The sequence below is a fragment of the Eptesicus fuscus genome, chromosome 10, assembly GCF_027574615.1.
Source record: "Eptesicus fuscus isolate TK198812 chromosome 10, DD_ASM_mEF_20220401, whole genome shotgun sequence".
Taxonomy (NCBI): Eukaryota; Metazoa; Chordata; class Mammalia; order Chiroptera; family Vespertilionidae; genus Eptesicus; species Eptesicus fuscus.
Genome location: NC_072482.1, coordinates 918940 through 946018, shown reverse-complemented (window position 1 = coordinate 946018; position 27079 = coordinate 918940). Strand labels below are relative to the sequence as shown.

Below are 27079 nucleotides of genomic sequence, written 5' to 3'. Positions count from 1 at the left end.
CACTTAAGACCATGACTTGACCTTGCTGTCTTCCGATCTGACTTTCCCCTCCCACCCTCTGGAACCTAAACTTTTGCCACACCCCCTCCACCCTTGAGGTTACTGTGGGGAAGCAGGGAGGGCGGGTCAGCCACATCCTTTGGCTGGGACCACTTATTTGGCCGAGGGCTGGACTGTCATACACCCAAGTGCAGATCAATCCCACTAAGTGTAGGGTGAAAGGTCACCAACAGGTCGAGCCAGGACATCAAAAGGAGGGTCATTGTCAGTGAGAAGGGGGCGTGGTGCCTGGACCAGGTTTCTAGGGGAACCGGGAGAGCAGGGCCTCGGGGTGGGTTTGAGATGTCACCGGGCTGGCGTTGTGGTTCCGGGTCGGCGGGCCGGGGGCCGCAGGTGCTGGTCCAGCACCGTGATCCGCTCTGGAAGCAGCGCGTCCACATCAAACGGGAACTCCATGGCCCATTGTGCATGGCCAGCCCCGCCCACCCAGCGTCACTTCCGCCCCGCCGCCCCTTGGAGCTCCATTTCCTTTTGCTGAGAGGGGGGGCAATCCCCGCCCCTAGCAGCGCCCCGCCCCCCGCAGGGCGTGCCTGGCGGCGCCTTTCCCTCAGGAGCGCTTCTCCCCCCCACCCCCGGCCCCAGGGAACAGCTGGGGGGGTGCGCCCTGGAGCACTGCCTCAGGCACGGGGGCCCACAAGCGTGGTGCCGGCAGAAGGGCTCCAGCCGGACCAGCCCTCCCCACAGCAGCACCCATGCGCAGACTCTTCCGCAGACAGAGCGCTTTATTGTGGACAAGCCAAGCTGGCAGCCACAGGGGCTTGAGCCCATCCAGCTGCACTGCGTGGGGAGCAGGGTTTCCCACATGCATCGGCTGCCCTCCCTCAGCCTCAGGGAGATTTGTCCTCTTCATCAACGTTTTCTGTCACTGAGCCTGGACCCGCGTGGCCACAAAACAGACCCAACGCTTCAGGGTGCACCCCATCACGTAATTCCTCGGCATTATCGCCCAGGCCCTCTGCCCTCCCAGTCTGAGCTCGGGACTCAGTCCACAGCTCCTACAGAGGATTCCGGGGGCCAGCGTGCTCGGTGGAGGCTTGGGCTGCTGTGAGTGCCCCCTCGGGCATTGACTCAGGCGGGGGGCCACTCTCTTCTCGGAGATGGCCTTGGTACAGTCGACGGAGGCGGGACAGCTCTCTCTCTGGCGGCTGTTTCCAGCTGTACCAGGGGTACCAGGGGTCCCCTGAAACCAGAGTGGGAGCTGGTGGGGTCGCATTCACAGCTCCGTGCGAGTTACTGAAGTCAAGGTCCCGAGGTTCAACCTGGGGAATGTGGTAACTGAGGAGACCTAGGGGATTTAAAAAAGAGAGAGAGAGTGAGGGAAGGGAGCAAGGTGGGATGTCCAGATCAAGAGCCAGGAAGGAAAACAGCCTATAAAGGAGAGGCGGCGGCACAGCCCCTGGGCACACTGCACCAAGGGCGCGTGGCCGAGAGGGAAGTGTGAGCCAACACCTGCCTGGGGTCTTGCCCCCCAAGCTGTGCAGCCCTGCACTGGGCTATGATGCTGCACCTGCCATCACGGAGGGGGCCCTTTTTCTACTTTATAGAAAGGAATTATGGAGCCAGGGCCAGAAATTTATACAAAGACCACCTTATGGCATTGGGACTAAGAAAGAGGGAAGAAAAAGGGAAGAGGAGGAACAAGGGGACAATGACAAGGTAACAGACTCAGGAGAGGGAATAAGGAACATGGAGTGATGAGAGATTTGGAAGAACATGATGGGTACTGACTTCTCAGATAGGCGGGAGCATTTAGGTCTATTCTCTAGCCCTAAGTCACCTTTCTGGTGTCTAACAAAACCTGCCTGGGCCTTCCTCACACTCACCGTGATCCCTGGCTTTCTGGATGGCCTGGGTCAGCTTCTTGTGCTGCTTCATACAGACGCCTGCGAACAGAAAGGCAGCTCTGCTCACCCACCAGGCACAGGAAGTGCAGAGCACACACCACTGCTACCGGGGAGGGCTGGCCTTGGAAGGCCTGGCTACCCTTCTGGCCCCTCCGTGGCCTCGTTCCCGTCTGCCCAATGGGAAGAACCCTCCCTCCCGCTGAGAGCTGGCGTCAACATTCAGGAGAGCCAGCTACTACAGAGAAGCCATTTAACGGCCAAGGCTGCAAAACAGGGAACAGAACACAATTCAAAAGATAAGTGTGGCCCTAACCGGTGTGGCTCAGTGGATAGAGCATTGGCCTCCGGACTGGGGGGTCCCAGGTTCGATTCCGGTCAAGGGCATGTACCTTGGTTGCGGGCACATCCCCAGTAGGGGGTGTGCAGGAGGCAGCTGATGGATGTTTCTCTCTCATTGATGTTTCTAACTCTCTATCCCTCTCCCTTCCTCTTTGTAAAAAATCAATAAAATACATTTCTTTTAAAAAAAAAAAAGGCAAGTGTGCTTAACTGGGTAGGCCAACCCCCAGAGAAAGTTCAATGAGGAAGGAAGGACTTCAGGTCCAGGGAAGGCAGTCTGAAAGAGGAGCGAGTCTTCAGTCTCTTAGTTTGACAGGAGCTTCAAACCACTTTTAAAACTCCCTGACACACCGAATTCCACTACTCCTGCTGCCGTCTCCAAAATGGTAAGTTGAGATTATTCTTTGCAAATTTATCTTGTGTTAGCAGGCCCTGGCAAAATGTTTCTGTATATATTTTAGGCGTTGTAGGTCCTAGAGTCTTTGTCTCAACTACTCAACTTTGCCACTGTAGCCTGGAAGCAGTTATAGACACTGAAAACCAATGGACGCTGCAGTGAGTCAGCTTTAGCCGTGGCTGAAGTTAGGGAATAGATGTAATCTTTTTTTAAAATCTATTTTATTGATTTTTTTACAGAGAGGAAGGGAGAGGAAGAGGGATAGAGAACTAGAAACATCAATGAGAGAAACATCAATTCAGCTGCCTCCTGCACACCCCCCACTGGGGATGTGCCCACAACCAAGGTACATGCCCTTAACCGGAATCGAACCAAGGACCCTTCAGTCCACAGGCCGACCTCTAGCCACTGAGCCAAACCGGTTAGGGCTAGATGTAATCTTGAATTGTTAAATTTACAATTCCAAATTTGGGAAATCTAATTGAATTGTCAACAGTATAAAAGAACTTACAGGATGGTAAATTTATAAGAAAGCTTTTTTTAAAATAATATATTTTTATTATTTCAGAGAGGAAGGGAGGAGAGATAAAAACATCAACGATGAGAGAGAATCATGGACCAGCTGCCTCCTGCATGCCCCCTACTGGGGATCGAGCCCGCAACCTAGGCATGTGCCCTTGACCAGAATCGAACCCGGGACCCTTCAGTCCGCAGGCCGACGCTCTATCCACTGAGCTTTCTGTAGAAGTGAAGAGCCCTGCCCTTGCCAGTGTGGCTGGTTGCTGGTTTGATTCCTGGTCAAGGCATATGCCCAGGTTCCGGGCTCAATCCCCAGGACTGCGTGTGTGGGAGGCAGCCGATTAATGTTTCCCTCTCCTGTGAATACTACTCTTCCCCCACCCCCTTCCTTCCTCTCTCTCTCTTAAAAAAAAAAAAAAAAAAGCAGAGTCCTAAAGAAAGAAAATCACCACCATTTATGTTTCAAGATCTACCTTTAGAAGGTTTGCTTACAATGACACTAGCCTGCATCTTTTGTCCACATGTGACTGTTTTTAGCATGTGAGGAAGCCACGATTTCCAAAAGGTTCGATCGCACCTTTTATGCCATGGCAGGAGCCACCATACCTGTTGTCTGACTGAATGAAGTGCTCCCAGGAAAAGCTATTCTGGTGGAGACAGGGATGAAGGGCTCACCTGTGTATGGCGCATGGAAGATGATGCCCGTGTGGGCACAGACAAACTGTTCCAAGAGCTTCACGTTCTGTGGGGAAGGGGTGGAGAAAGGAGTGGGGGAGCGCAGGAGGACTTTGACACACTGGCAGTGCACAATCCTTGCACGCCACACAGATGACCTGGACCCCTCGGCGCCTCTCCAGATGCTGCCCGCCTCCATGTCCCAGGTTCAGTCCCATCACCTGACTGGACACATTCATGAAAACTCCAGCAAACAGTTCCCCTTTCCTGGTCTTTCACCCACTTCACATAAACACCCGACACTTTGTCACTGAGACTTAGACAGAATTCTCCTCGTCAGGGGTTAGGCTCTAAAATCAGCCCTCATGCAAAAAACTGGGGACAGTTGGCATTCTCTAAAATCACCCAGAAAAATAGTATATGTTGTATTGTGCATGTATGGATGACTCCAATCAATTTTAAAGTTAATGATATAGAATGACTCTCAGCAAGTTAATCAAAGGAAATGAGACCCAAGGAATACGCAGGTACATTTGTGGAGTTGGAATGGCAGGCAGAATCATCCACACCATTAAATTTGTAACTTTTCTCTCTCCCTTGTTATGTGATTATAAACTGTATAAAATTAGTTACAATACCCTTTTATTAACCAACTAGAAGCCCGATGCACAAAATTCGTGCAAGAGTAGGCCTTCCTTCCCCCAATGCCAGCATCAGCTTCCCGCTGGCACCCGGGACCCGGGCTTCCCTCACAGCCCCGGCTTGTCGTCCAGTCTAATTAGCATATTATGGCTTTTATTATTCTAGATTGTACACAGTTGAAATTGAGAAGTTACCTATCGGACTCCTCTACAACTTGTGTCAGGGGGGCTGAGAACAGTCACATACCCTCCTCCACTGACACACAGATGCCCTCCAGCTTCCACAGTAACCAGCCACTCAGCTTCTGATCTGCTACGTCACTGTGAGCTCAGAAGAGCACGCTCCCACGATCCAGGTTTGTAAGGTTTAATTCTGTCAGGAGCAAGTCCTGTCCTCCTCACAATGAAGGCTTTCCCAAAGAGTGCTGTATGTCCCTGCCCTCCAGCTGCAAGTCTCAGCTTGCCACCAAACATCAACATGACAAGGAAATAAAACCTCAGGAAAAAAACAGTCCAATCTACTTGCTAATAATCGTGATGGATAAAACGAATCTGTGGGCCTTGTTCTCCCATTAGAAACAAGCACTTTTCCTGCCTGCCAATTTAGACTGTCAATTTCATAGGGATAAAGCGTTTTAGTATAGTCCATAGTGGAGGGCAAGTGACTCGAGGGAAGATGTTTTTATAGTTCCAGGAAGCCAGTGCAAAATGGGGTGCAGGGGTGCCAGGCAATCTCTTTAGCAACATACAAAGGCTCCAAATCCTCCTCCTGGAAAAAGGATTATCCTTACCCTAAAGTCGATGTGCAACTTGTGATCCCGGCAGATAGGGCAGGGATTCCCAGCGACTTTATCTTTACGCTGCAGAGAGAAGAAATCGGCAGGTGACAATGTTCCAAGCCTGCCAGAAGGAATGTGCTGCCACTGTCACTGTGGTCTCCACCCCCACTGCACATCCCATCCATGTGCCACTCTCAGACACTCACAATACAGGTCTTTCGAGTCTTCTGTGGGGGTACTCCACCTTTGTGGTTGCGTCGGTAGTCAGCCCAGACAGGGCGAGAACCATAGCGGGTCTGGTATTCTGAATTGAAAGACCACAAATGTTAGGGTGAAGGAACTGTCTCTGTCCATTTATTTCACACCCCACAGTACCCTCTCTTCCCCACTTAGAGTTACCTTCTGAGTCCAGGTATTTCCAGGGTTCATTCTCATAAGGGGAAATGGGCAAAGAATCTTCCTCAAGAGGGGCTTCAGTGCTAAGCGTTTGGAGGGGAACCTATAAAAGGGTGATAATAAAAAATGAACTCAAATAAGAAACCCGATTGTTTTGCTCCCAACACTTCAGGGAGAAGGGGAACACACATCCATTGTGTTAGCGGAATATAGCATTATGTGTATATATACACACTACACACACACACACACACATATGTGGAAGGCAGCATAATTGTTGGGGTTAAACTGACGTTATCAACAACCACTCTCCCACTCTCCACCTGGGCCCTGAAAGATGCTAATATTAGAGGATAACTAGGACAGGTGACTGAGAGGCCATCTTATTGGGGAGGACAACTTAGAAAGCAGGCACACATAAGGTATTCATGTTTTCTGGGGTGAATTGAGTCTAGTGGATGGAACAGGGGGAAGAAAGGAAAAGTGGGGGTGTCTAGCTCCTTGGAAGTAAGATGTATGGCGCGGAAGGGATGTGCAGGACAGGTATATCTCCAACTCAGTCCGATCGAGGATCACTGTGTTCCCCAGCTTTATAAAAGTTGAAGGTCAACATTCCATAGGAAAGAACAAACTTGAGTCCTAACGCCAGCTTTAAAGCTACCAGGCCTGTCATTAGCTCAGTTGTGACCCCGGTCACCACTCTTCAGTCCCCTTAGGGAGTGGCAGCTGGGCAAGCCTTCCGATCTCACCCGGCCCCACCAAATCTGTGCCCTGCCCCACCAAGAACCGCCAGAATGGTGAGTACATGAGGCTGGAGGGAAACCTCAATCCAAATGGCTGAGTTAAACTTTCTCGTATGCTCTGATAGGCTGATTTAGTGAGGTGGAGGGCCGAGAAACCGGGCACCAGGTCGAGAACATGTATCCTGGCTTTCCTGGGAGACAGCAGGGCTGGGACAAGTTGGTGCCCGGGAACCCATGGGCAGTTCAGGGCATCGCAGATTCAGACACCGTCTGTGTAGTTGAGGTGGTTGTCCATGACAGGGTCGGGAGGGGGCATTCCTCACCTACTTAGCCAAGATGCCAATTTGGGAAGAGGATGGGGTCTAAACCTGGCTCTTTGCCCTGGCTGGAGGTTATAAAATGCACGGAGCCCTGGCCGGGACGGCTCAGTGGGGTGGAGCGTCCTCCATACACCATACACTTTGGATTCCCCGTCAGGGCACATACCTAGGTTGCCAATTCGATCCCTGGTCGGGGGCGCGCACGGGAGGCAACTGGTCGATGTTTCTCTCTCTCCCTTCCTCTAAAAAAACAAGTAACTTATCCTCCGGTGAGCACTTTTTTAAATGCACGGAGATTTAAGGAGGGGCAGGGGAGAGTGGCGGAGGCTAAGTGTTGCCTAGACAGCGAAGGCATAAGCACGAGGGGAAGTCTCCGCCCCCGGGTTCCCAGGAGTGGAGCGACGGCCCAGAAGGCATAACTAAGTGGCGGTTGTACAAAATGTGCTCCGAGGAGTTACCTGAATTCCGTAGGCACTCCTGAAGGGCGAAAGATTAGGAAGGCGCCTCAGCAGTTTATTCACCACGAGGGCCGCCATCTTGACGCACGCCCAAACCAGGAATGGCCGGCAAGGCAACTGCGCATGCTCCCGGAAACGGACTAGGGCCGGGGCAAAGACCAGCCGCAGTGCGTCCGGCAGCCACGCACTTGCGTCAGGACGGAAGCGAGAAGGGGGCGGGTCATGGAGAGAAGCTAATTTCAACTGCGTCACAGTGGAATTCGGCCTCAAAACTGAGTTTTCGATGAACCAGTCACTACGATTCTTAGATCTTATCCTTAGCGTTTGCCTTTTAAGCAATTTTGAAAGCGATTTTGGCCGAGGTTCCCACAGTACGCATGCGCCGGTCCAGTTCGGCCAACCCTGGGTGAGAAACGTTTTCGGGGGCGGAAGTGGTGAAGGCAGAGGAAAGGGCGGTGCTAGTTTCTCCGGTCATGCGCACGCGCGTCCCGCCTCCTCAGGAAAGAGGCGGAAAAATGTGCCGAGAGCGACCGGAAGCGGGTAGTGGATGAGCGAAGGTGAAGGAAGGATATCCAATCAGCTAGCGCGTTGTCTTTCGGGTTAACCAATGAATTTACGCCTCGCGCACAATGTCTCGCGACAAGGGAAACGCACTAACACATTTGGGCGCATTGGGTGGTGTCCGGGTATAAAAGGCTCCGCCCGCGCGGGCAGCCGCCATTCTGGGGTTCGTTTAGAGGTAAGTTCTTGTGTTTTGTCGGTTGGGGGGTTAAAATTTTACGGAGAGCGTTGGCCTGGGAAACGGATTTGGCATGGATTTATTTAAGAATCACGGCTTATATAAGCTTCCGGACTGGACACGGAGGTGTTAGCGACAGCCAAAGCGGTCGTCTGGGGTGTGTTTAAGAAGCAGCCCGTACTGATGACATCTTTCTCCCCTTGTGTTCTTTCTATCCCAGGTTTGAATTTTCTCGGAGAAAGACAGGCCGGCCACCAGGAAAAAAGAAACGAGCCGCATCAACATCTAAGCCCTTGAAAGGATCCTGAGCGGGGGGAAAGGGAAACGGCAGCCACCAGCCCAACCACTTGTGTCTTCTGCCCCTTCCCACCTATCCGTGCCCACCCCACCAGCCCACGCTGCTTGGGACTTGAAATCTGTGGCCGAAGGACCGTCACCACATAACTTCAAAAATAATCAACCACCCTCCCTCCCCAAACCCACCCAAGTCCACTTATCCAGCGTTTATCTATTTTTTTAATCAACTCAGAACTTTTTTTACGACCCCCCCTCCCTAAATGGAGTTGGGTGGGGGGGGGATGAATGCTGAGTTGGCCTTTGTTTTTTTTAAGAGACTTTTTGATCCAATGAGGCCCCCCAAATAGAGTTTTGGGTTCTGGTTGGTGGTTTTATTTTTTTTCTCCAAAATTTTAACCCCCTTCCCCCTGAGCCCGAGGTGCTGACGTCGCAAAAAAATTGGATAGTAAGTGTCGAATTTTGAAAAACGAGCCTTGCAACAAGAAATCAACGTTTCCCTTGGTGAAACCAAAAATAATGAGAGGAAGAAATGAGACCATAGAACAAAGTAGCGACCTGGAGGAAGGACCGAGCCGGTCCCTTCACCTCCACCGAAAGGGGCCTTTGGTTCTAAGTCTTGTTCTCTCTGCCACCTGCCTCGGCCCTGCCCCGCCGCAGGCTAGGAGCGTGGAGGGAGGCCGGCAAGGGAGGATTTGATGGTTAACCCTTGGTAATCCAGCCAATTGCCAGACTGCCAAAGCGCTAAATTTGCTTTTTGTAAGGAGGACGGTTACCTTCCTCACTTGAGCAGCAGTCTTCAAAAGGGTTAATGAGCTCACATACAAAAGATGGTGGGTCTGTGGCTCCGGAGGCCCACTTCTTTGTGTGTGAGACAAGCAGGGCGCCTTTCAATTTGCCAGATTAATAAGCAATCTGTACATAAAGATTGCAGGGTAAGGAGATGGGCACAAATATTAGCTGGCTATGACTTAAGATTGTTAAATCCTCTCAATTTAATGTAATATGCTTGGGGTATATTGGTGGTTAAAATAGGTGGCAATCTAGAAATAAAGATTGCAAGACACTTAATTCAGGACAAAATATTATAGTGCCAGTACATACAAGATAGTAGTTAAAAGTAAATGTCTTGTAATTGTTGGAGATTGCATAAGTTATTTAAAAGCAAAAGATTAACATTTTAACTTGATACTTTTTGGTGGTAATAGAGGGTGGAAAGGTTGGGAAATGTGGAATTCAGGAGTATAATTTTTAAAGCCATTTAGTGCACTTGAATGCTAGCTTTCTAGATTTGTGTCGTTTAAGGATTTTTTTTTTTTCCTTCCCTGCTTCAATATGGCGACTTTCCTTGTCCTTTTGTCTTCCAAGCAGTGTTGCAGGTTGTCTCCCATTTTTGTCCTGCCTCAACCCTATTTGTTGAGGGGGGGTCCAAGTCCCTCCGCTTCCTTTTGTTTGAAGGATGGGGGTGGTCGATGGTAGGTTGAACCTCAATTGCAAGTTCAATTATTCCCCGCATAAAATTGTTAATATTTTAATTGCTTTTACTTTCACAACGCTCTTACTCAAAATAGGTCAAAGACTTCAGGATGGGGGACTGGGATAGAATTGTTATTTTTTACCTCCCCCCCCCCTTCCCAGAAAGTGTTTTTTAATGTAACTACCGGCAGAGCTGGAGTAGCCTTTTGAATTTTCTCCATTACAAGATGGCGTCCCTGCCTCTTTGTTTTTCTCCCCGTTTGCGATCCAGAGCCTAGGGCCGCCCTAGAAACTTGGTCAGGGGGAGGAGCATCCCTGAAAGGTGATGTAATCGACTTGCTTCCTCTCCACCCTCTGGAAACCACACCCCTGAGCACATGCCTTCTGGCCTCCCAGTGCACGTAGCCTGGAAAGACGTTTAGAATCTTTTAAAGCCTTTATTTGAAAAGGGAAAAAAGCTCACAGAAATTAGGTCTTCAAGCTGTTCATTTCCTTGGGCAGCTCTAGTTTTTTAACAATGACAGCCTGATGCTTTTCACCTTTTACCACAACTGCTTGGAAGTATTCCCCACCTAAGTTGCCAGGGGTGGAAAAATTAAACTATAAGACTGGGAGCCTTTGGGGGAGTGTGTGTGAGCTTGCGGGGGGGGGGGGGGGCATACTGGAGGCAGACAAGGGCTTGTGAAAGTAACGAGACAAATGGGACCTAATGACATGTCATTTCTGCTCAGGAACCCGTCCTTGGGCCTCCTGCGTTGGGTTGCTTTGTATAATGAGAATGGGGGGAGGGGGGAGGGGGTATTTAGGAATTTCTTCTCTTATTCCCCCTCCGCTTGGGGTTAAACTGTTCAGTGCTGTATCAGGTTCTCCAGTTGCTTAGCTCCTGTACATTGGTACTGGGATGAGAAGTGAATCTTAGGAAAGGAGGCGGCAGTTGTAAACTCAAGGCAGGGGGATTCAAGCTACGGTTTCTGGTAAGCAAACCCTTTCTGGTATTACATTTCACAGCCTCGTTTCTGTTATCCCAAGAGCCACCTTTTTTGAATTTCTTTCCTTTGTAAAATTCCTTCACAATGGGAGGATAATGTCTTCATTTTCAACTCATGCAGTGCTATAGCAATTGGTGCATATTGAAAGACCTGCCCTCTCCGAGGTTGGTAATTGGTGTCCTGTCCCTTCTACTTTTCAAAGTCAAATCTTTATCAGTCTCTCCATATACTTGTACTTTTTTAAAGTCCTACATTGAATCATGGTTCTAGGCAGAACTGGAAAGTCATTTTGTACAACTGCCATGGTGACTTGGGTGAAACTTCAGGGCTAATTTTCTACTGGGTGTGAATTCTCAAATTATTAAACTTCTGGATTGGATGGGAGGGACATGTCTATTGACCACAAGTTTTTGTTTTGTTTTTTATCTTTTAAGCAGTTTGCCATATGCCTCTGCAGCATACCTTCCTTGGGAGCTGAACATTTGCCCACTGGGGTTCCTGATCTCTAGTGAGCAGGAGATTAATAAAATCTTCATTAACATGGGAGATGGGAAACAAAGCCTTCTAGGGAGCCAAATCCTTCCAGAGCACCCGATCCTTGTAGATTGTGGCCAAAGTTCTATTCTGGAATCCTTTCCTGTGGGGATGGGGATGGGGTAGGGGTGGTGATTTTATGAATAAGCTTTTGGTGAGCTCATGTACCAGGTTTTCAAAATGAAGGAGGGACAGGGGCTTACTACTTAGGAAAAAGGTACAACCTTGGGAATCGCCAGAGACCTAATTGAGTCCACTGTTGAGTCATGCTGTAATGCCTGCCTCAAACACCGAAGAAAGAAGGGGGAATGTAAGGGATTAAGTACAAAGTATTTTCATTTCCAGAAATGCTCAAGCCTTTTAAGTTAAGGTAAAGGCCTTCCTTTGCTAGAAAGAGTATTGTGATTGTTTTTAAAAGGACTTGCATAGAATTTTTGTCCTGAACCAATCAAGTTCTGTTTTGGTGATGGGAATGGCATAACTTGAGCCAAGCTAAATACTTTTCACCCTATGTAATGAAGTAACCCGAAAGTATACGTCATTTTGGAGGCAGGAGTTGGTGTCACTTCAGGACTTGTAAACTATCTCTGGTAAGACACTAGAAATCTCCCAGTGCCTATATCTCTGGCGGTCTCAGCCTGCAGTGTTCTCCATGAGGAGAGCCCCACAGAGGACCTGGTGGAGATGGGCCAGGGCCCCCCCGATACTTTTTTGTACTGCCTTCAAGAAAAGTATATCCTGTGCTGGATTATTTCTGATTCCAGAAATCTTACTCAAGCTTCCATTGCAGTCTCCATATGACTAGGTAATGTTATGGCACTTGGTCACGGCTTCTCCCCTGATCAGCCCATTGCCTTTTCTGCTGGAGGCCTGTGCCAAGAATGTAGGCTCTTTATTCCTTTCCACTTGAATACCTTGGACTTCTCTCAAATTGTACTGACTTCAAAAGAGGGAAATTGGGTTGTCAGACACTTAGGATCCTTAATGTTAAATGAGTGAAAGCTAATCTTCCTGTAGGAGAGTTATGAGAAAACTCACCTTTTAGTCACACGATTGGTGCTTGTGATACAAGATTAAGTTTATTGTATTTCCAAAATATAATAGAGGAAAATAATGGAAAAGTGAATATTTAACATTTCCTCTGCTTTGTCTCCTAGCTTCTCTTGACTATTCTTGCTTTTTATGAATGGGAATGCGAAAATTCTGGGTCCCATTCCAACAGAAGGCACTAGACAGAGTTTAGCGCTGTACTAATTGATCTCTTTTGTCTCCCGCCCTATTCCGTGAAGGATCATTTTAGCTCAGGTGATAATTTGTTTATAGTTCCTGAAGGAAGTAGAGTAGCAGGCCTATTGGCTTAACTGATAGTTGAATATGTAAAAGGGAGTTCTATTCTGGAATCAATTGGACCACGGTGAGGTATATTCACCTCTGGGTTTGAATCAAATAAGGAGGGTCAGCTGTATTGAGGGAGGACTGGTTTGAAGTGATGTTAGTTTAATTGAATGTTTTTGTCAAATTGTATTTATCTTGGTTGCTGGTAATATGTTATTTAGGTTTGCTCATTGCTTTTCCAGTCTCCAGTAGATGGGAAATCTGTTTTATGTTTCCAGGGCATATATCTTATAGTGTATTACTACATGGGAAAAATTCCTTTATCCCTGTGTTTGTCTATAAGAATCCCCATAGTTCAGTGGGCTTGGCCTAACCTTACCCATAAGCCACTTCAATGTTTTTTTCTCTGACTCCAGGTTCTGCTGTCCTTGTGGAGGGCAGGGTGGCAGTCATAGCACAGTTAACCCAGATTGCTCCCCTCAGCATGTACCTCCCTCCTCTCTTCAGCCCACAGCTTATGATCTCGAGAACCAGTCTCTTCCCTGCTTCTGCCTCTTCTTACCTAGGTTGTTAGGACCTATGCATTTCAAAATTTACTGGCCTTTTTGTTGGAAGGACTTAAAGGTTAAGATTGTTGTGTTTGTTTTTTTGTCGGTGAACTAATTATAAGTCTGGGAATTACATTATAAGAAAACTTCTCTTTCTGCACAAAATATAGTTAGCTTTGTAAAACCTTGATTTTCCCACACTTCTGCTGGGGTCTTGTCTGTAACTGCACTAGAAGCACTGTGCATGAGGTGGGTTTCTCTTTGCCATCTTCCTACCCACGTGTTAACTTGATTTCCCAAATGCAGCGATTACTGAGGTGGCTTTTTTTTTTTTGTTCTCAGAGGTGTTTCGAGGCTTTATGGATAAAAATACCAATCAGAACCATATTGATTCTCAACTTCCTCTCTGGAACTTGATTTCTAGCCTAGAAATTGCTTCACAATTCTCTGTCCCATATCAGCAGTTTAACTTTAACTCCTTTTCTAATCTGGTCTAAACTAGCTCCTTAAAATGTAATGGCATTTTCCCAGCTTCTACCTTTATTCTTTTTGGCTCCATGGTTTCTAATTTCAGGCCTTTCTTAGAGATCTTGAATAATGATATGATTTTGAGGTGGTTGGGAATAGGGGGTCAGATTTGCATCTTTGCCTTTGAAACCACAAACTTTGCTCTCTGAACCAATAAAAACCTGTGCAGTGTTTAGTTAACGAGTGACATTCTATTTAAGGGTTAGGAGGACCTGCTTGATTTCCTTTGCATCCATTCGTCTCCATTTCTGGGAGCTCCCCACACCCCCCTGAGGAAAGGTTCTGTTTTCAAGTTTGTTTCTCCTCTGTCACCTCTCGTTTCAGCCGAGATTGCTGACTGGTGCGAGCAGCACACATTCTGCCACTTGTGAGCTGAGATAAAAAAGAATTGACTGCTCTTAGCAGATATTTAGCCCAACACCCAAGATTGGCCCAGTTATTACCAAGTCACAGTTTTGTTTTGTTTTCAAACCAGATTTACCAGAAATGAAGGAGAGCCAGGACTTAATAAGCAAAAAATACCTCTGAGAATTGAGCATTTTGTTAGAGGAATGTGAATGTTGGCTCTACACTGTCTAATGGAGTTCAGCTGTCCTAGGAAGGCTGTGCTGCCTCACTCCTGCGACTGAACTGTCTTCCCTTTAGTCATGTAGCCATGCTTCACTTGCCAGGGCTGTTTGCTCAGTGCTGGCAATAGTCTCTGTTGATTTTTCTTACCTTGAAAAGGGTGAGTGTAGTTGAACATAAGTTGAATAACTTATGTTTCGTCAAATGTATAAATGGAATTTATTAGAGGGCACACTGGCAGTGTCCTTGCCCCCCGTTTATTCTGTTGGTTTGTTTTGTCCTCTCATCTTAGAAACTTGGATCATGGGTTCGGGTCCCATAGACCCCAAAGAGCTTCTCAAGGGCCTGGACAGCTTCCTTAACCGAGATGGGGAAGTCAAGAGTGTGGACGGGATTTCCAAGATCTTCAGGTGAGTCTCCTTTTCCCACTTGTTGCAGGTGGAGGGTATTGTGTACTGTAATTAAGGCAGACAGGCTAGGTGTTCTGAAGAGGAAAGGGAAAGTCAGTGAGATAAGATTGAAATCCAGTAATTTTAGAATAAGTGATAGAAAAAGGTGATCCCTTGGTTCCTGACTATAATGGAATTAGATATTTGGATATCCAGTCACAAGGGAGTCACCCCTTGGAAGGAAGGAAACGGGGAGCCAGGTGATGGAATTCTTGGTTCTGTTTTGGGTTGGTCATGGTTCACATCCCCAAACTGTCATTTCCTTCAGGGATCCTTGTTTCCCAGGGGGAGCAGATGGCTAAGCCCATCCTGAACTAAAGGCTGGTTGTTGGCGGTTGGGACGCTTTACCTGCGAGCAGAATCAGATGTGGCGGGAGCAGCAATGGTCATCCCCCCCCAGATCAAGTTCTCTTCCATCCTCCCGTGGGTTTTCATTTCACTGTGGATCCATCCCATCCACCTAGAGGCCATGTGACCTTCCCACTGTAGCAAAGTCCCAAGTGGTCAGGGATGTGCAGGTGCTCTCACAGGCTAGAGGCTCTGCTGTGGGAAGGAGAGGCGCTCTGTGGCTGCTCGGTTCCTAACCTGCCCCTCTCCTACAGCCTGATGAAGGAGGCACGGAAGATGGTGAGTCGGTGCACTTACTTGAACATTCTCCTGCAGACCCAGTCATCAGAAGTATTGGTCAAGTAAGTGGGGATCTGGGTGACTGCAATGGGGTTTCTGGGTTGTTGGTGGGGAACGAGGAGTGTGGGATGTGGTCCTTCCAAAATCCAGGAAGGGCATCAGATTCTCCTCCTACCTGCCTACAGGTTTATTGATGTTGGTGGCTACAAGCTTCTTAACAATTGGTTGACATATTCAAAGACAACCAACAACATTCCCCTGCTGCAGCAAATTCTGTTGACCTTACAGCACCTACCACTCACCGTGGACCATCTCAAGCAGGTACCTTCCGTCTTTCCTGCCTCAGTGCCTCGGTTCTTTGGTTGAGCCTGACAGAGGAGAAACTTACACTGACTCTGAGGAGGCTGTGATCCTTAGGCCTGTGAGGTGAAATGGTAGGAAAAATAGGAAATTGGAATCAGAAGACTTGGTTCAAATTTTATCTCCTTCAATAGGTGTGTGTCCTTGGGGCACTCCATAGTTCTGAGCCTCAGTCTTTTTCATCTGTAAAATGGGAATAATTGTATCTACCTAACTGGATTATTTTAAGGATTAGATAAAACTATGCCCACAAAGGTTTTGTAGGGTTTTTTTGTTAATCCTCGCCCAAGGATATTTTTCTATTGATTTTTAGGGACTGTGGAACACAGAGAGAAATATCAATGTGAGAGAAACACATGGATTGGTTGCCTCCTGCACGCACCTGACCTAGGCCCCGGGCCGGGGAAGAGCCTGCAACCAAGATACATGCCCTTAACTGGAATTACACCCGGGACCCTTTTGTTCCACAGGCTGAGGCTCTATTCACTGAGCCAAACCAGCTAGGGCCCCACAAAGGTGTTTTGTTTTTTTTTTCCTTTTCCACAAAGGTTTTTAAATTAGACTATCTCCACATAGTCACTGTTAAGGGACTATGAGGAGATGGTGAGTGAATTTGGGGGCTTATTAGCTCTGAGTGGCCTTACTGTCCTGGCATTTATCTTTCTGCTGTTCCCCGTCTCCCATAGAACAACACAGCCAAATTGGTGAAGCAACTGAGCAAGTCAAGTGAGGATGAAGGTAGGAGCCAGTTCTTCCTCTGTCTGGGCCTTCCTCCATTACTTATACTTAATACCCTACGTGTCTGTCCCCATCCTTGGACTGTACCTTCCTTCCTTACTCTTTGTACTTCCTGTTGCTTTTCTCTTTCTTTTGAAAATTTAGTTCCTCTAACCTGTCCCCTGTTCCCTGTCTCCTGGTCTCAATTTTGAATGGGATTTGTTCATTTCTCTACTATTGAGGGTAAGATAAGGTACCATGCTTTAACCAGAGCTGATTCTTTTTTTTTTTTTTTTTTACCTTTATTTTATTTTAGAGACAGGGAGAAAAATATTGTTCTGTTGTTTCACTTATTTATGCATTCATTGGATGCTTCTTGTCTGTGCCTAAGAACTCTTGGTGCACCCTGGCCGGATAGTTCGGGGCGGGGGCAGGGCTGGCCTCGCTCCCTGGTCGAACTCCCGGTTGAGGGGGCAAATTGCGTATTAGCCTTTTATTATATAGGAGGATATGTATAGTTCAGGCAGGTCAGGGATACAGACAATAGTGTGTTGAAGGCTGGGAGTGGGGCAGGGGCTGGGTAGAGATTGCCCTGACGGAAAATGAACCATGACCTCCTGGTTCATAGGTCAATGGTCAACCATGGAGCCATGCCAGCTGGGCTCTCTTCTTTTAAAAATAAGTTTTTATTAACTAGAGAGAGAGAGAAGAAGGGAGAGAGTGATAAACATTGATCAGTTGCCTATTGCACACCCCCTACTGGGGATCTAGCCCATAGCACAGGCATGGGCTCTGACCCATAATCGAGCTGGTGACTTTTCGACGTTCAATCAACTGACCCAGACTGGCCAGGGCCCCTACCTTTCAGTTCTTTTAGTTGTATTAATTCCCAGTTTTTAGGTCCTTTTAGATACAAAGCACTTCAATATCTTTGTGACATCTCAGAGTATCCTATATAATAAAAGGCTAATATGCAAATTGACCAAACGGCAGAACAACTGGTCGCTGTGATGCCCACTGACCACCTGGGACCAGATGCTCAATGCAGGAGCTGCCCCCTGGTGGTCAGTGCGCTCCCACAGGGGGAGCACCACTCAGCCAGAAGCCCTGAGCAGGGCTCATGGCTGGTGAGTGCAGCGACAGTAGTGGGAGCCTCTCTTGCCTCCATGGCAGTGCTAAGGATGTCTGACTGCCGGAAGCCAGCAGTCGGACATCCCCTGAGGGATCCCAAACTGTGAGAGGGTGCAGGCCAGGCTGAGGAGCCCCTCCACTCCCCCCCCCTCCCCGAGTGCACGAATTTCATGCACCAGGCCACTAGTCTGTAATAATAATTTATAGCATGATATATATCCCAGAAAGCCCATTAAGTCATTGCACATCTATTGTTCCTTCTTTGTCAGATATATTGTCCTTGTTTTCTGGCTGGCTCAATTTTTCTGCCTTCTTTGAATATAGATTTAATTATTATTCTTATACTTTCTTTGGATACAGAAATTTGTACTTATTGACTATAATGAAGTCTCACTGGACCATACTATCAATTGCTCTGAAAAGGTTTTAGGGTTTTCCTGCATTGTGGATAGATACATTGGAATTCATCTTGCCTTAGGTACAGAAATTGCCAGTTTGTGACTATTTTGAAAAGTTAGGTTTTAATGTTAATATGACAATCTTATTATATGAGTCTGAAAGTGGAAATGTTGTCAGGAAGAGAGATGCCATAGATAAGAAATGTTATTTGCTGAGTACAAAAAGAAAGAGCAACAAACAAATTCTATTCTTTAAAATTCTCTGACCTCTTTTTTCTTTAAATAAACCACAACCCTAAATTGGTCTGTTTTTTCAGCTCTTTTTTCATCCTTGACATACTTAATTGATTTTCTAAAAAGATTGCCTAGAAAGTCTTTTGTAGGATGAATCTAAGTTAGCTTCGTTTGCATTAAGTTCGCCTTTAGGACAACACAGAATAATGCTGTTCATTTTAGAAGCTAGTAGCCCTTCAGATCTTGAACTCTGCTATCTTTCTCCTGATTTTAGTTTCTGGTTTGTTTTTTTTTAATTCTCACTTCAGGATATTTTTTCCATTGATTTCTTTTTTTAGAGAGAAAGTGGAAGGGAGGGAGGACAGAGAAATATCGATGTGAGAGAGAGACATCGATTGGTTGCCTCCTACACACTCCCTGACCAGGGCCGGGGATCGAGCCTGCAACTGAGGTATGTGCCCTTGACTGAAATCGAACCTGCAACCCTTCAGTCCAAGGGCCAACTCTTTATCCACTGAGCCGAAATGCTAGGGCTACTTGCTCTTTTAACAGAAAGGGAAGAGCGTACATATTTGGTTCATTCTGCCACTTTCTAATTTTATGACTAATCTTTATGCTTCTATGTGATGTGAGTCGATGTTACGATCTCACATCAGTATTTCTTCTCCCTTCCTCTCTGTAATCAATAAAAATATATTTTAAAAAGTAACAATGTATTGAGGGGGAGAGAGAGATAGAAACATTAATAATGAGAATCATTGGTTGGCTGCCTCCTGCACACTCCCTACTTGGGGATTGAGCCTGAAACCCAGTCTTGTGACCTGTACTGAGCCACGCTGGTCAGGCAATACACCATTCTTTAAAAAAAGTTTTTCAGCCCTCACCGGTTTGGCTCAGTGGATAGAGCGTCGGCCTGCAGACTCAAGGGTCCCAGGTTCGATTCCAGTCAAGAGAATATACCTTGGTTTCGGGCACATCCCCAGTAGGTGGTGTGCAGGAGGCAGCTGATCGATGTTTCTCTCTCATCAATGTTTCTAACTCTCTCCCCCTCTCCCTTCCTCTCTGTAAAAAAATCAGTAAAAGTATATATTTTTTAAAAAATTAAGTTTTTCAGGTTGTAACAATTACAGGACATATATAGGAGTGGGTAAAAGTAGGTTTATAAATAATGCAATAATCTACACTAATAAAAGAGAAAGATGCAAATTGACTACCACTCCGCTACACCCACCAGCCAATCAGGAGCGAGTATGCAAATTAACACAACAAAGATGGCGGCAGCCACAGAGCTAGAGCCAGCAGGAGGCTTGGGTTGCCCCTGGTGATGGAGGAAGCCAGGCTTCCCACCCACCCTGGCTGGCCCTGGCCTCCACTCAAGGAAGTGCTGAAAAAAAAGAAAAAAGGAAGGGCTGTGAGCTTGGGTCGCCAGGGAGTGTGGCCAGCCTGAAAACAGTCCTCAGCCCTTCACCCAAGCTGGCCAGACACCCCAGTGGAGACCCCCACCCTGAAGGGGGTTTGGTCAGCTTTAAAATAGCCCTCAGCCCCTCACTCAGGCTGGCCACACCCCTATGGCCCAATCCCTGTAAACGGGCAGTCTAACATCCCTCAAGGGGTCCCAGATTGGAGAGGGTGTAGGCTGGGCTGAGGGACATCCCCCGCCCCCTGTGCACGAATTTCATGCACCGGGCCTCTAGTGAGTAAATAATAATAAAGAATAAACTGTTTCATGGACTCACAACTGTAAACCCACCCTGTATATATGAAGCAGTGATGTAGTTTTTATGTGTTCTGTAATAAATGTTCAAACATCTCTCTTTTCTGTTACTGGACAGATAACATTTTAAGTTATTTAGGCATCTTCTCTTTCTGTCCCCTCAGAGCTCCGGAAGTTGGCCTCCGTCCTCGTCAGCGACTGGATGGCTGTCATCCGCTCCCAGAGCAGTGCCCAGCCTGCTGGTGAGCTCCCAGGTCCTTTGTCCCTGTATTGATTTATCTCCCATGGGATGTGGCCTCCAGTGTCTTCAGCCTGCTTCACCGCTACCAGCAGTCTTTCTCTTTATCTCAATAAAATCTTTTTCTACTTTGTATTTCCACAACAGAGAAAGATAAGAAAAAGCGAAAAGAAGAGGGAAAAGGTCGAGCCACACCCCCTGAGCGACCTCTAACTGAGGTGAAGGCTGAGCCCCGGGCTGAGGAAGCCCCGGAGAAGAAGAAGGAGAAGCCTAAGTCTCTTCGAACTACGGCACCCAGTCACGCCAAGTTCCGCTCCACTGGTGAGGCTGCTGGCAGGCCCGGGGGGAAGGGGCTGTGGGCATGTGCACGCCCAGGGCCTCAGGGTGGGATTGCTGGGTCATGATATGCAAAAAGAGGAAGACTAGCGGGTGACGCTCAGGATTATACAAGGCTGAATGAACCGAGAGGAAAGGTCAAGAAGGTGGCCCTGGCCAGTGTGGCTCGGTTGGATATTGTCCTGTGCACCAAAAGGTCACTGGTTTGATTCAGGGCACATGCCCAAGTTGTGGGCTGGATCCCCAGTAGAGAACATGATCAATGTTTTGCTCTCACATTGATGTTTCTCTCTTTTCCTCTCCCTTCCTCTCTCTCTAAAAATCAATTAAAAATCTTTAACAACAACAACAACAACAAAAGTCAAGAGGGTGGGTGTGAATTCAACCCCACCCCCTTTCTCTTCCCCAGGATTAGAGATGGAGACCCCATCTTTGGTGCCCGTGAAGAAGAACGCCAGTGCAGTGATGGTTTCTGACAAATACAACCTTAAGCCCATTCCCCTCAAGCGTCAGAGGTAGGGACTCTGTGCTAAACTTCTGAGTGGGCTGGGTCTGAGGCCACGAGAAAGAAGGGCAGTGTTTTTGACAGCTCCTCTTCTAACAGCTCAGCAGCTGCCCCAGGAGACACTGCGCCCCATGCAGAGAAGAAGTACAAGCCACTCAACACAACACCCAATGCTACCAAAGAGATCAAAGTGAAGATCATCCCGCCACAGCGTGAGTCAGAATGTATTGAATTTGGGAGCAAACTCTTCATGGGATGCATGGTGGTGGTGGCGGGGGGGGGGGGGGGGGGGGGTCCTTCTCTTTAACGTTTTCCTCCATTTTCCTTTATTTCTTGGTGTCCTTCAATTTTTGCACCTCTGAAGCTTGTTTCATAGGGTTACTTAGGAGTGACCTGAGAGATGAGGTGGGAGGTGTGCTCTTCACTGACTGGTTAGGGGCACTCCCAGCTGCCAGGGTGATCTGTCATGTCCTCAGGGGTGGCTTTGTCAGGTGCCTGAACTCTTAGTTCATATCCAAAACCATGGCTTGCCTGCCTTTAATCCTATATAAGAAAGAGGTAATATGCAAATTGACCATCACCCAGGCACCCAAGATGGCTGCCCCCCATGTGGACACAAGATGGCAGCAGGGGAGGGCAGTTGAGAGGGAGACAAGGCCTGCGGGGGGGGGGGGGGCAGTTGGGGGCAACAAGGCTGGCAAGGGAGGGCAGTTAGGGGCGACCAGGCCAGCAGGGGAGGACAGTTGGGGGCGACCAGGCCTTCAGGGGAGGGCAGTTAGGGGTGACCAGGTCTTCAGGGGAGGGCAGTTGGGAGCACTCTTGCCATCAGGGGAGCAGTTAGGCGTTGATCAGGCTGGCAGGGGAGTTGTTAGGGGCAATCAGGCAGGCAGGCAGGCGAGCGGTTGGGAGCCAGGTGGGATCGAGCCTAAACGGGCAGTTGGACATCCCTCAAAGGGTCCAAGATTGGAGAGGGTGCAGGCTGGGCTGAGGGGCACCCCCCCCCCCCCCCGCCCCTGCCGAGCCTCTAGTAGGAAAATAACAGCCCGGCTGGTGTGGCTCAGTGGTTGAGCGTCAACCTAAGAAGCAGGAGGTTCAATTCCCAGGGTGGGGCGTGCAGGAGGCAGCTGATCAGTGATTCTCTCTCATCGTTGATGTTTCTATCTCTCTTTCCTCTCTGAAATGAATAATTAAGATATATATTTTAAAAAATGGAGAATAATGTTAGGAATTTCCTGTCCATATGCTCTCTGGCCACCTTGAGCTTACTGTGTCCCAGGTTGAGGCAGGGTCTACACTGACCCATTTTTCTGCCCAGACTGGTTCTATAGGAATAGGATTATAAAGGAGGCGTGATGGTTCCATTTATGCTTCTTCCTTTTGTAGCTATGGAGGGCCTTGGCTTCCTGGATGCGCTCAACTCCGCCCCTGTCCCAGGCATCAAAATTAAGAAGAAGAAGAAGGTGCTGTCGCCTACAGCTGCCAAGGTATGGGCCTGGGTGGTGGGTGTGGCAGGGTGTAAAGGTCAAGTCAAAGGAAGGACCCGGAGCCCTGGCCAGTGTGGTGGCGGGTTCGATTCCTGGTCGGGGCACATGCCCTTGTTGTGGGCTCAATCCCCAGTAGGGGGTGTGCAGGAGGCAGCTGATTGATGTTTCTCTCTAAAATCAATAAAAACATTTTTTAAAAAAAGAAGGGCCCAGCAGCTCGGAGTTGAGGAGGGCAAGAGGAGTGTGTCTCCGATGCAGACTGGTGACAGTGCGCAGTGTTTGACGTGGATCCTCGTTTATATGAACTGTTGAGGGATCCTGCCCGGACCCTGCACTAACTGCCTTGCCTTGACCTTGGTTTTTCTGTCAGCTCATTAACTTCTTTTCCTTTCACAATAGCCAAGCCCATTTGAAGGGAAAACAAGCACAGAGCCAAGCACAGCCAAACCTTCTTCCCCAGAGCCAGCACCTCCTGAGGCTATGGACACAGACCGTCCAGGGACCCCAGTGCCCCCTGTGGAGGTCCCAGAGCTCCTGGATGCAGGTCAGTCCACAGGCTGGGCCAGGTTGGGGGTTCCCCAAGGGGAAGGGCCTGCGTCTGAAACCTCCTGCTTACAGGCTCTTTGGAGCCGGGAGCTCTGGACGCCAAACCGGTGGAGAGCCCTGGGGAGCCCGGCCAGCTGACGCGCAGAGGCAGGAAGAGGAAGACGGTGACGTGGCCTGAGGAGGGCAAGCTGAGGGAGTACTTCTACTTCGAACTGGATGAGACCGAGCGAGGTTAGCAGGCGGGCTTCCATCTGACAGGCGGGTACGGAGCGTGTACAATGGGCTGGCTGTGCTTACTTCTCTTTCCTCCTCGCCAACAGTAAATGTGAATAAGATCAAGGACTTTGGCGAGGCTGCTAAGCGAGAGATACTGTCAGACAGACATGCATTTGAGACGGCCCGGCGTCTGAGCCATGACAACATGGAGGAGAAGGTGCCATGGGTGTGCCCCCGGCCCCTGGTTCTGCCCTCACCTCTTGTCACCCCTGGAAGCAACAGCCAGGAACGGTACATCCAGGCTGAGCGGGAGAAAGGAATCCTTCAGGAGCTCTTCCTGAACAAGGAAAGGTGAGCAGAATGGGGTGCCTGTCCGAGGTTGATTACGGAGAGGGTGGAGGTTAGGAAGACATTCAAGGGCCTGGATCAATAATTTGACCATCAATCTTTTTTTGTCTCTCTCCCCCGCCCCCCACTTGTGCTAGCCCTCACGAGCCAGACCCTGAACCCTACGAGCCTGTGCCCCCGAAGCTCATCCCTTTGGACGAGGTGAGTGTGAAGTGACGACGGGGCTGTGATGGATGCTAATGCAGCTCTCGTGCGTGACTCCCCTTCATTCTGTGGTTGTCCTCACTGCTCTGCTCTGCTTTCAGGAATGTTCCATGGATGAGACTCCATATGTTGAGACCCTGGAGCCTGGGGAGGCCGGTGGCTCACCTGATGGGGCAGGTGGCTCCAAGTTGCCTCCTGTTCTGGCCAATCTTATGGGAAGCATGGGTGCTGGGAAGAGCCCCCAGGGTCCTGGAGGAGGAGGCATCAATGTCCAGGAGATCCTCACCTCCATCATGGTATGAGCCTCGTCCTCGGTTCTGCTTTGTCGGCCACGCCCCTCCCCTTACCCCAGTCCTCCTCCTCTTCCTGCATCCCTCCTCTGGGCTCTCCCTTTCTCTGCTGATGAGGACTGTTGCTCTCTAGGGTAGCCCAAATAGTCACCCCTCAGAGGAACTGCTGAAGCAACCAGACTACTCAGACAAGATCAAGCAGATGCTGGGTAAGGTCAGGGCCAGCCAGGGCTGGGCTGCATGCGGTTGGGGAAGCAGGGGTATTGCCAGGCAGTGGCCACACATGGGGGTGGGATGGAGATTAGACTCTGCCAGCTGGGTCTTCAAGGATCCGTGGGGCACGCTTAAGCGAGAAGGATATCACTCTTCTAGAAGCCTCTTGCTGACTGTTTGACTCTTTTTTCATTAACAGTACCACATGGACTCTTAGGCCCCGGCCCAATGGCCAATGGTTTCCCACAAGGAGGCCCTGGGGTCCCCAAGGGATTGCAGCACTTCCCCCCTGGCCCTGGGGGACCTATGCCAGGTAGGCGGTGACTGGGGTGTTGGAATAATGGGCTTATCTGCTAACCCGTGGTCTGGTAATAGTGTAGGATTGACCAAAAGGAGGGGGGGAGGTGGCTTAGGGTGAGAGGGAGCAGTCTCTTGAGTATAACATTATCTCCCTTTTTTTCCTAACAGGTCCCCATGGAGGCCCTGGAGGCCCTGGGGGGCCAGTGGGTCCACGTCTCCTGGGTCCACCCCCCCCTCCCCGGGGTGGTGATCCCTTCTGGGATGGCCCTGCTGACCCCATGCGGGGTGGCCCGATGCGGGGCGGGCCTGGACCTGGACCTGGACCTGGACCTGGACCATACCATAGAGGTCGTGGTGGTCGAGGGGGCAATGAACCTCCTCCCCCTCCTCCTCCATTTCGAGGGGCCAGAGGAGGTCGCTCTGGAGGAGGACCCCCAAACGGACGAGGGGGCCCTGGTGGGGGCATGGGTGGAGGACACCGTCCCCACGAAGGCCCTGGTGGGGGCATGGGCAGTGGCAGTGGCCATCGTCCTCATGAAGGTCCTGGTGGGAGCATGGGTGGAAATGGTGGACATCGCCCCCATGAAGGTCCTGGACATGGGGGACCCCATGGCCACCGGCCTCATGATGTCCCTGGTCACCGAGGCCATGATCATCGAGGACCACCTCCTCATGAGCACCGTGGCCATAATGGCCCTGGTCACGGAGGAGGGGGCCACCGAGGGCACGATGGAGGCCACAGCCATGGAGGAGGTGAGGACGATCCCTGCCCCTATAGGGCGTTTATTGTGCCCCCCCGACTGGGAGTGTCTCTACCTGGGGGTGCTAGGCTGAACCTGAGGCTGCCTGTCCCAGCATGTGTGGCTGTTCCTACCCCAGCCCTTCCCCCACACCCCCGGGCTCTCTCTGACAGTTCTCCGGCTTCATGGCCGTGGAGGTGGTGAGGGTGGAGGTGACCTAGCATCTCCTCCCTAACCGTCCGCCCTCTTTTTCAGACATGTCCAACCGCCCCGTTTGCCGACACTTTATGATGAAGGGCAACTGCCGCTATGAGGACAGCTGTGCCTTCTACCACCCGGGGGTCAATGGGCCCCCCCTGCCCTAAGGACCCCGCCTGCCCCCCACACTTATGGCTTCTGTGAGGCCCGTTTGTCCCTTCCCCAGCTGAGGAGGAGCCGGCCTCCTCAGTCCCCACTGCTCTGCCCTGGGGATTCTGATCACTGGTGCGCCCCATGTACACGCTCCTCCAGGCGGGAGGACCAGCCCCGCTCTGCCCTGCCTGCCAAGAGGAGGCTCGGAGACACGGCTGGCTCCACTTTCTGAGGAGACTTGCCCTGGAACCCAAGCTCCTTCCCAGTGTTCCTGCTGATGCCCGAGGGCACCTCACCTGTGCCGGTCCTCCCGTGCACGGAGCCTGATGTGGGATCAGCTGCCCTCCCAAACCATCCCAGCCAAGACCACCATTCCTTGGGCGGGAGACGGTAAAGGGGATATCGGACATCCCACTACACGGAGGGCTCCCTGCACGCTGGCTGGACACGTCCTGAGCCCTTCTCAACGAGTCAGACTGGGCAGCCTTCTGTGAACGCGGCGGCCGGCTGGTGGCGGTCTGCCCTGCACACGGCTCGTGCTGGAAGCAGACGTTCAGGGAGGCCCGCTGTGCATGAACCAGCCCAGCTCGCCGGGCCTGACCGGCACACGACGTGCACCGCCTGGGAGTTGGCACGCTTCCTGTCCCCGCCTGGAACCTTGGAGTGAGGCCGCCTCGGAGTCCCCACCGGGCACCGTCCTGGGTGCATTCAACAACCCTGGCCCTTACGCAGCCCTCTTTCTTTCACCCGTCTCGTATCAGTTGTTTTCTATGAAAACAGTGGATTGATTGGGTTTTGTGCAAGGTCTTGGGTTAGAGCCACGATGGATTTGAGGATGAGTATTTTTTCTTTTGGTTTTGTATATTTTGTACATTAATAATAAACAGTGGAGAGAGAAGCAGCTTATTTAACCCCTGGTGTGTTTGGACTCCTTAAAAACAAAACCCAGCCATTACCAGCTTTTAGGTGCGTGAATACAAACCTTCGTGGAGTGTTTTCAGACCTGAGTGGAGCTAGCAAGTTCCACCTTCAAGTCACAGTGGATGTGAGAATGCTGACGTGACGCGCTCTGCACCGGAGCCGTGCGGCCGGGCAGCGGGTGGGCTGCCAGCTGGGGAGCCTCCGGGAAGGAGTTCAGGGGCGGGGGGCGGGGCGGGAGTGGCGGCAGGAGAGACCCAGGAGCAGTGTGTTGGGAACAGTTCCAGGGGAGGAAGGAAAGGGGAGACTGCTCTTCGCTAAGGCTGCAGAGCTGGAGAAAATGGCCTGCTGCGAGGGCACGGGGAGATAGATCTCGGACCCAGCTCACTCATTGAGGGGAGGTGTGAAATCGAGGCCTAGGCCCGTGGTCGGCAAACCGCGGCTCGCAAGCCACATGCGGCTCTTTGGCCCCTTGAGTGTGGCTCGGCGTTAGAACCACTTCTTCAAAATAGACGCGCCCAGGCCGAAAACCAACTTCTGCGCATGGGCCACGAAGTTTCAATCGCACTGTACGTGCGC

The 27079-nt window shown here is 50.0% G+C and overlaps 3 protein-coding genes across 6 annotated transcripts in view; 1 reads left to right on the top strand and 2 right to left on the bottom strand.

Moving 5' to 3' along the window:
• ATAT1 (alpha tubulin acetyltransferase 1) overlaps positions 1–456 on the bottom strand; it is a 44912-nt gene extending 44456 nt beyond the window's left edge. For all 4 annotated transcript variants that reach the window (XM_028133747.2, XM_008157385.3, XM_008157386.3 and 1 more), the window contains exon 1: positions 350–456. In XM_028133747.2, coding sequence (XP_027989548.1) covers positions 350–456 — 107 coding nt within the window. The remainder of the gene's footprint in view (positions 1–349) is intronic.
• Positions 457–764: 308 nt separating this feature from the next.
• Positions 765–7392, bottom strand: MRPS18B (mitochondrial ribosomal protein S18B). The gene is made up of 7 exons (XM_008157389.3): positions 7172–7392; positions 5654–5753; positions 5461–5558; positions 5267–5335; positions 3835–3901; positions 1884–1943; positions 765–1345 (listed from the first exon to the last, which is right to left on the bottom strand). Exons 1-7 carry the CDS (start codon positions 7247–7249, stop codon positions 1056–1058), a joined length of 762 nt encoding a protein of 253 aa, XP_008155611.1. The 5' UTR covers positions 7250–7392; the 3' UTR covers positions 765–1055.
• Positions 7393–7514: 122 nt separating this feature from the next.
• PPP1R10 (protein phosphatase 1 regulatory subunit 10) lies at positions 7515–26493 on the top strand. Its single transcript, XM_054721723.1, has 20 exons — positions 7515–7577; positions 8131–8652; positions 14474–14591; positions 15233–15319; positions 15443–15578; positions 16304–16355; positions 19976–20053; positions 20197–20370; positions 20795–20900; positions 20990–21102; positions 22274–22374; positions 22774–22918; positions 22993–23151; positions 23241–23487; positions 23622–23685; positions 23790–23984; positions 24112–24187; positions 24391–24504; positions 24660–25244; positions 25487–26493. The coding sequence occupies exons 3-20, from the start codon at positions 14485–14487 to the stop codon at positions 25594–25596; spliced, it is 2649 nt and encodes an 882-aa protein (XP_054577698.1). The 5' UTR covers positions 7515–7577; positions 8131–8652; positions 14474–14484; the 3' UTR covers positions 25597–26493.
• The last annotated feature ends 586 nt before the right edge of the window (positions 26494–27079 follow it).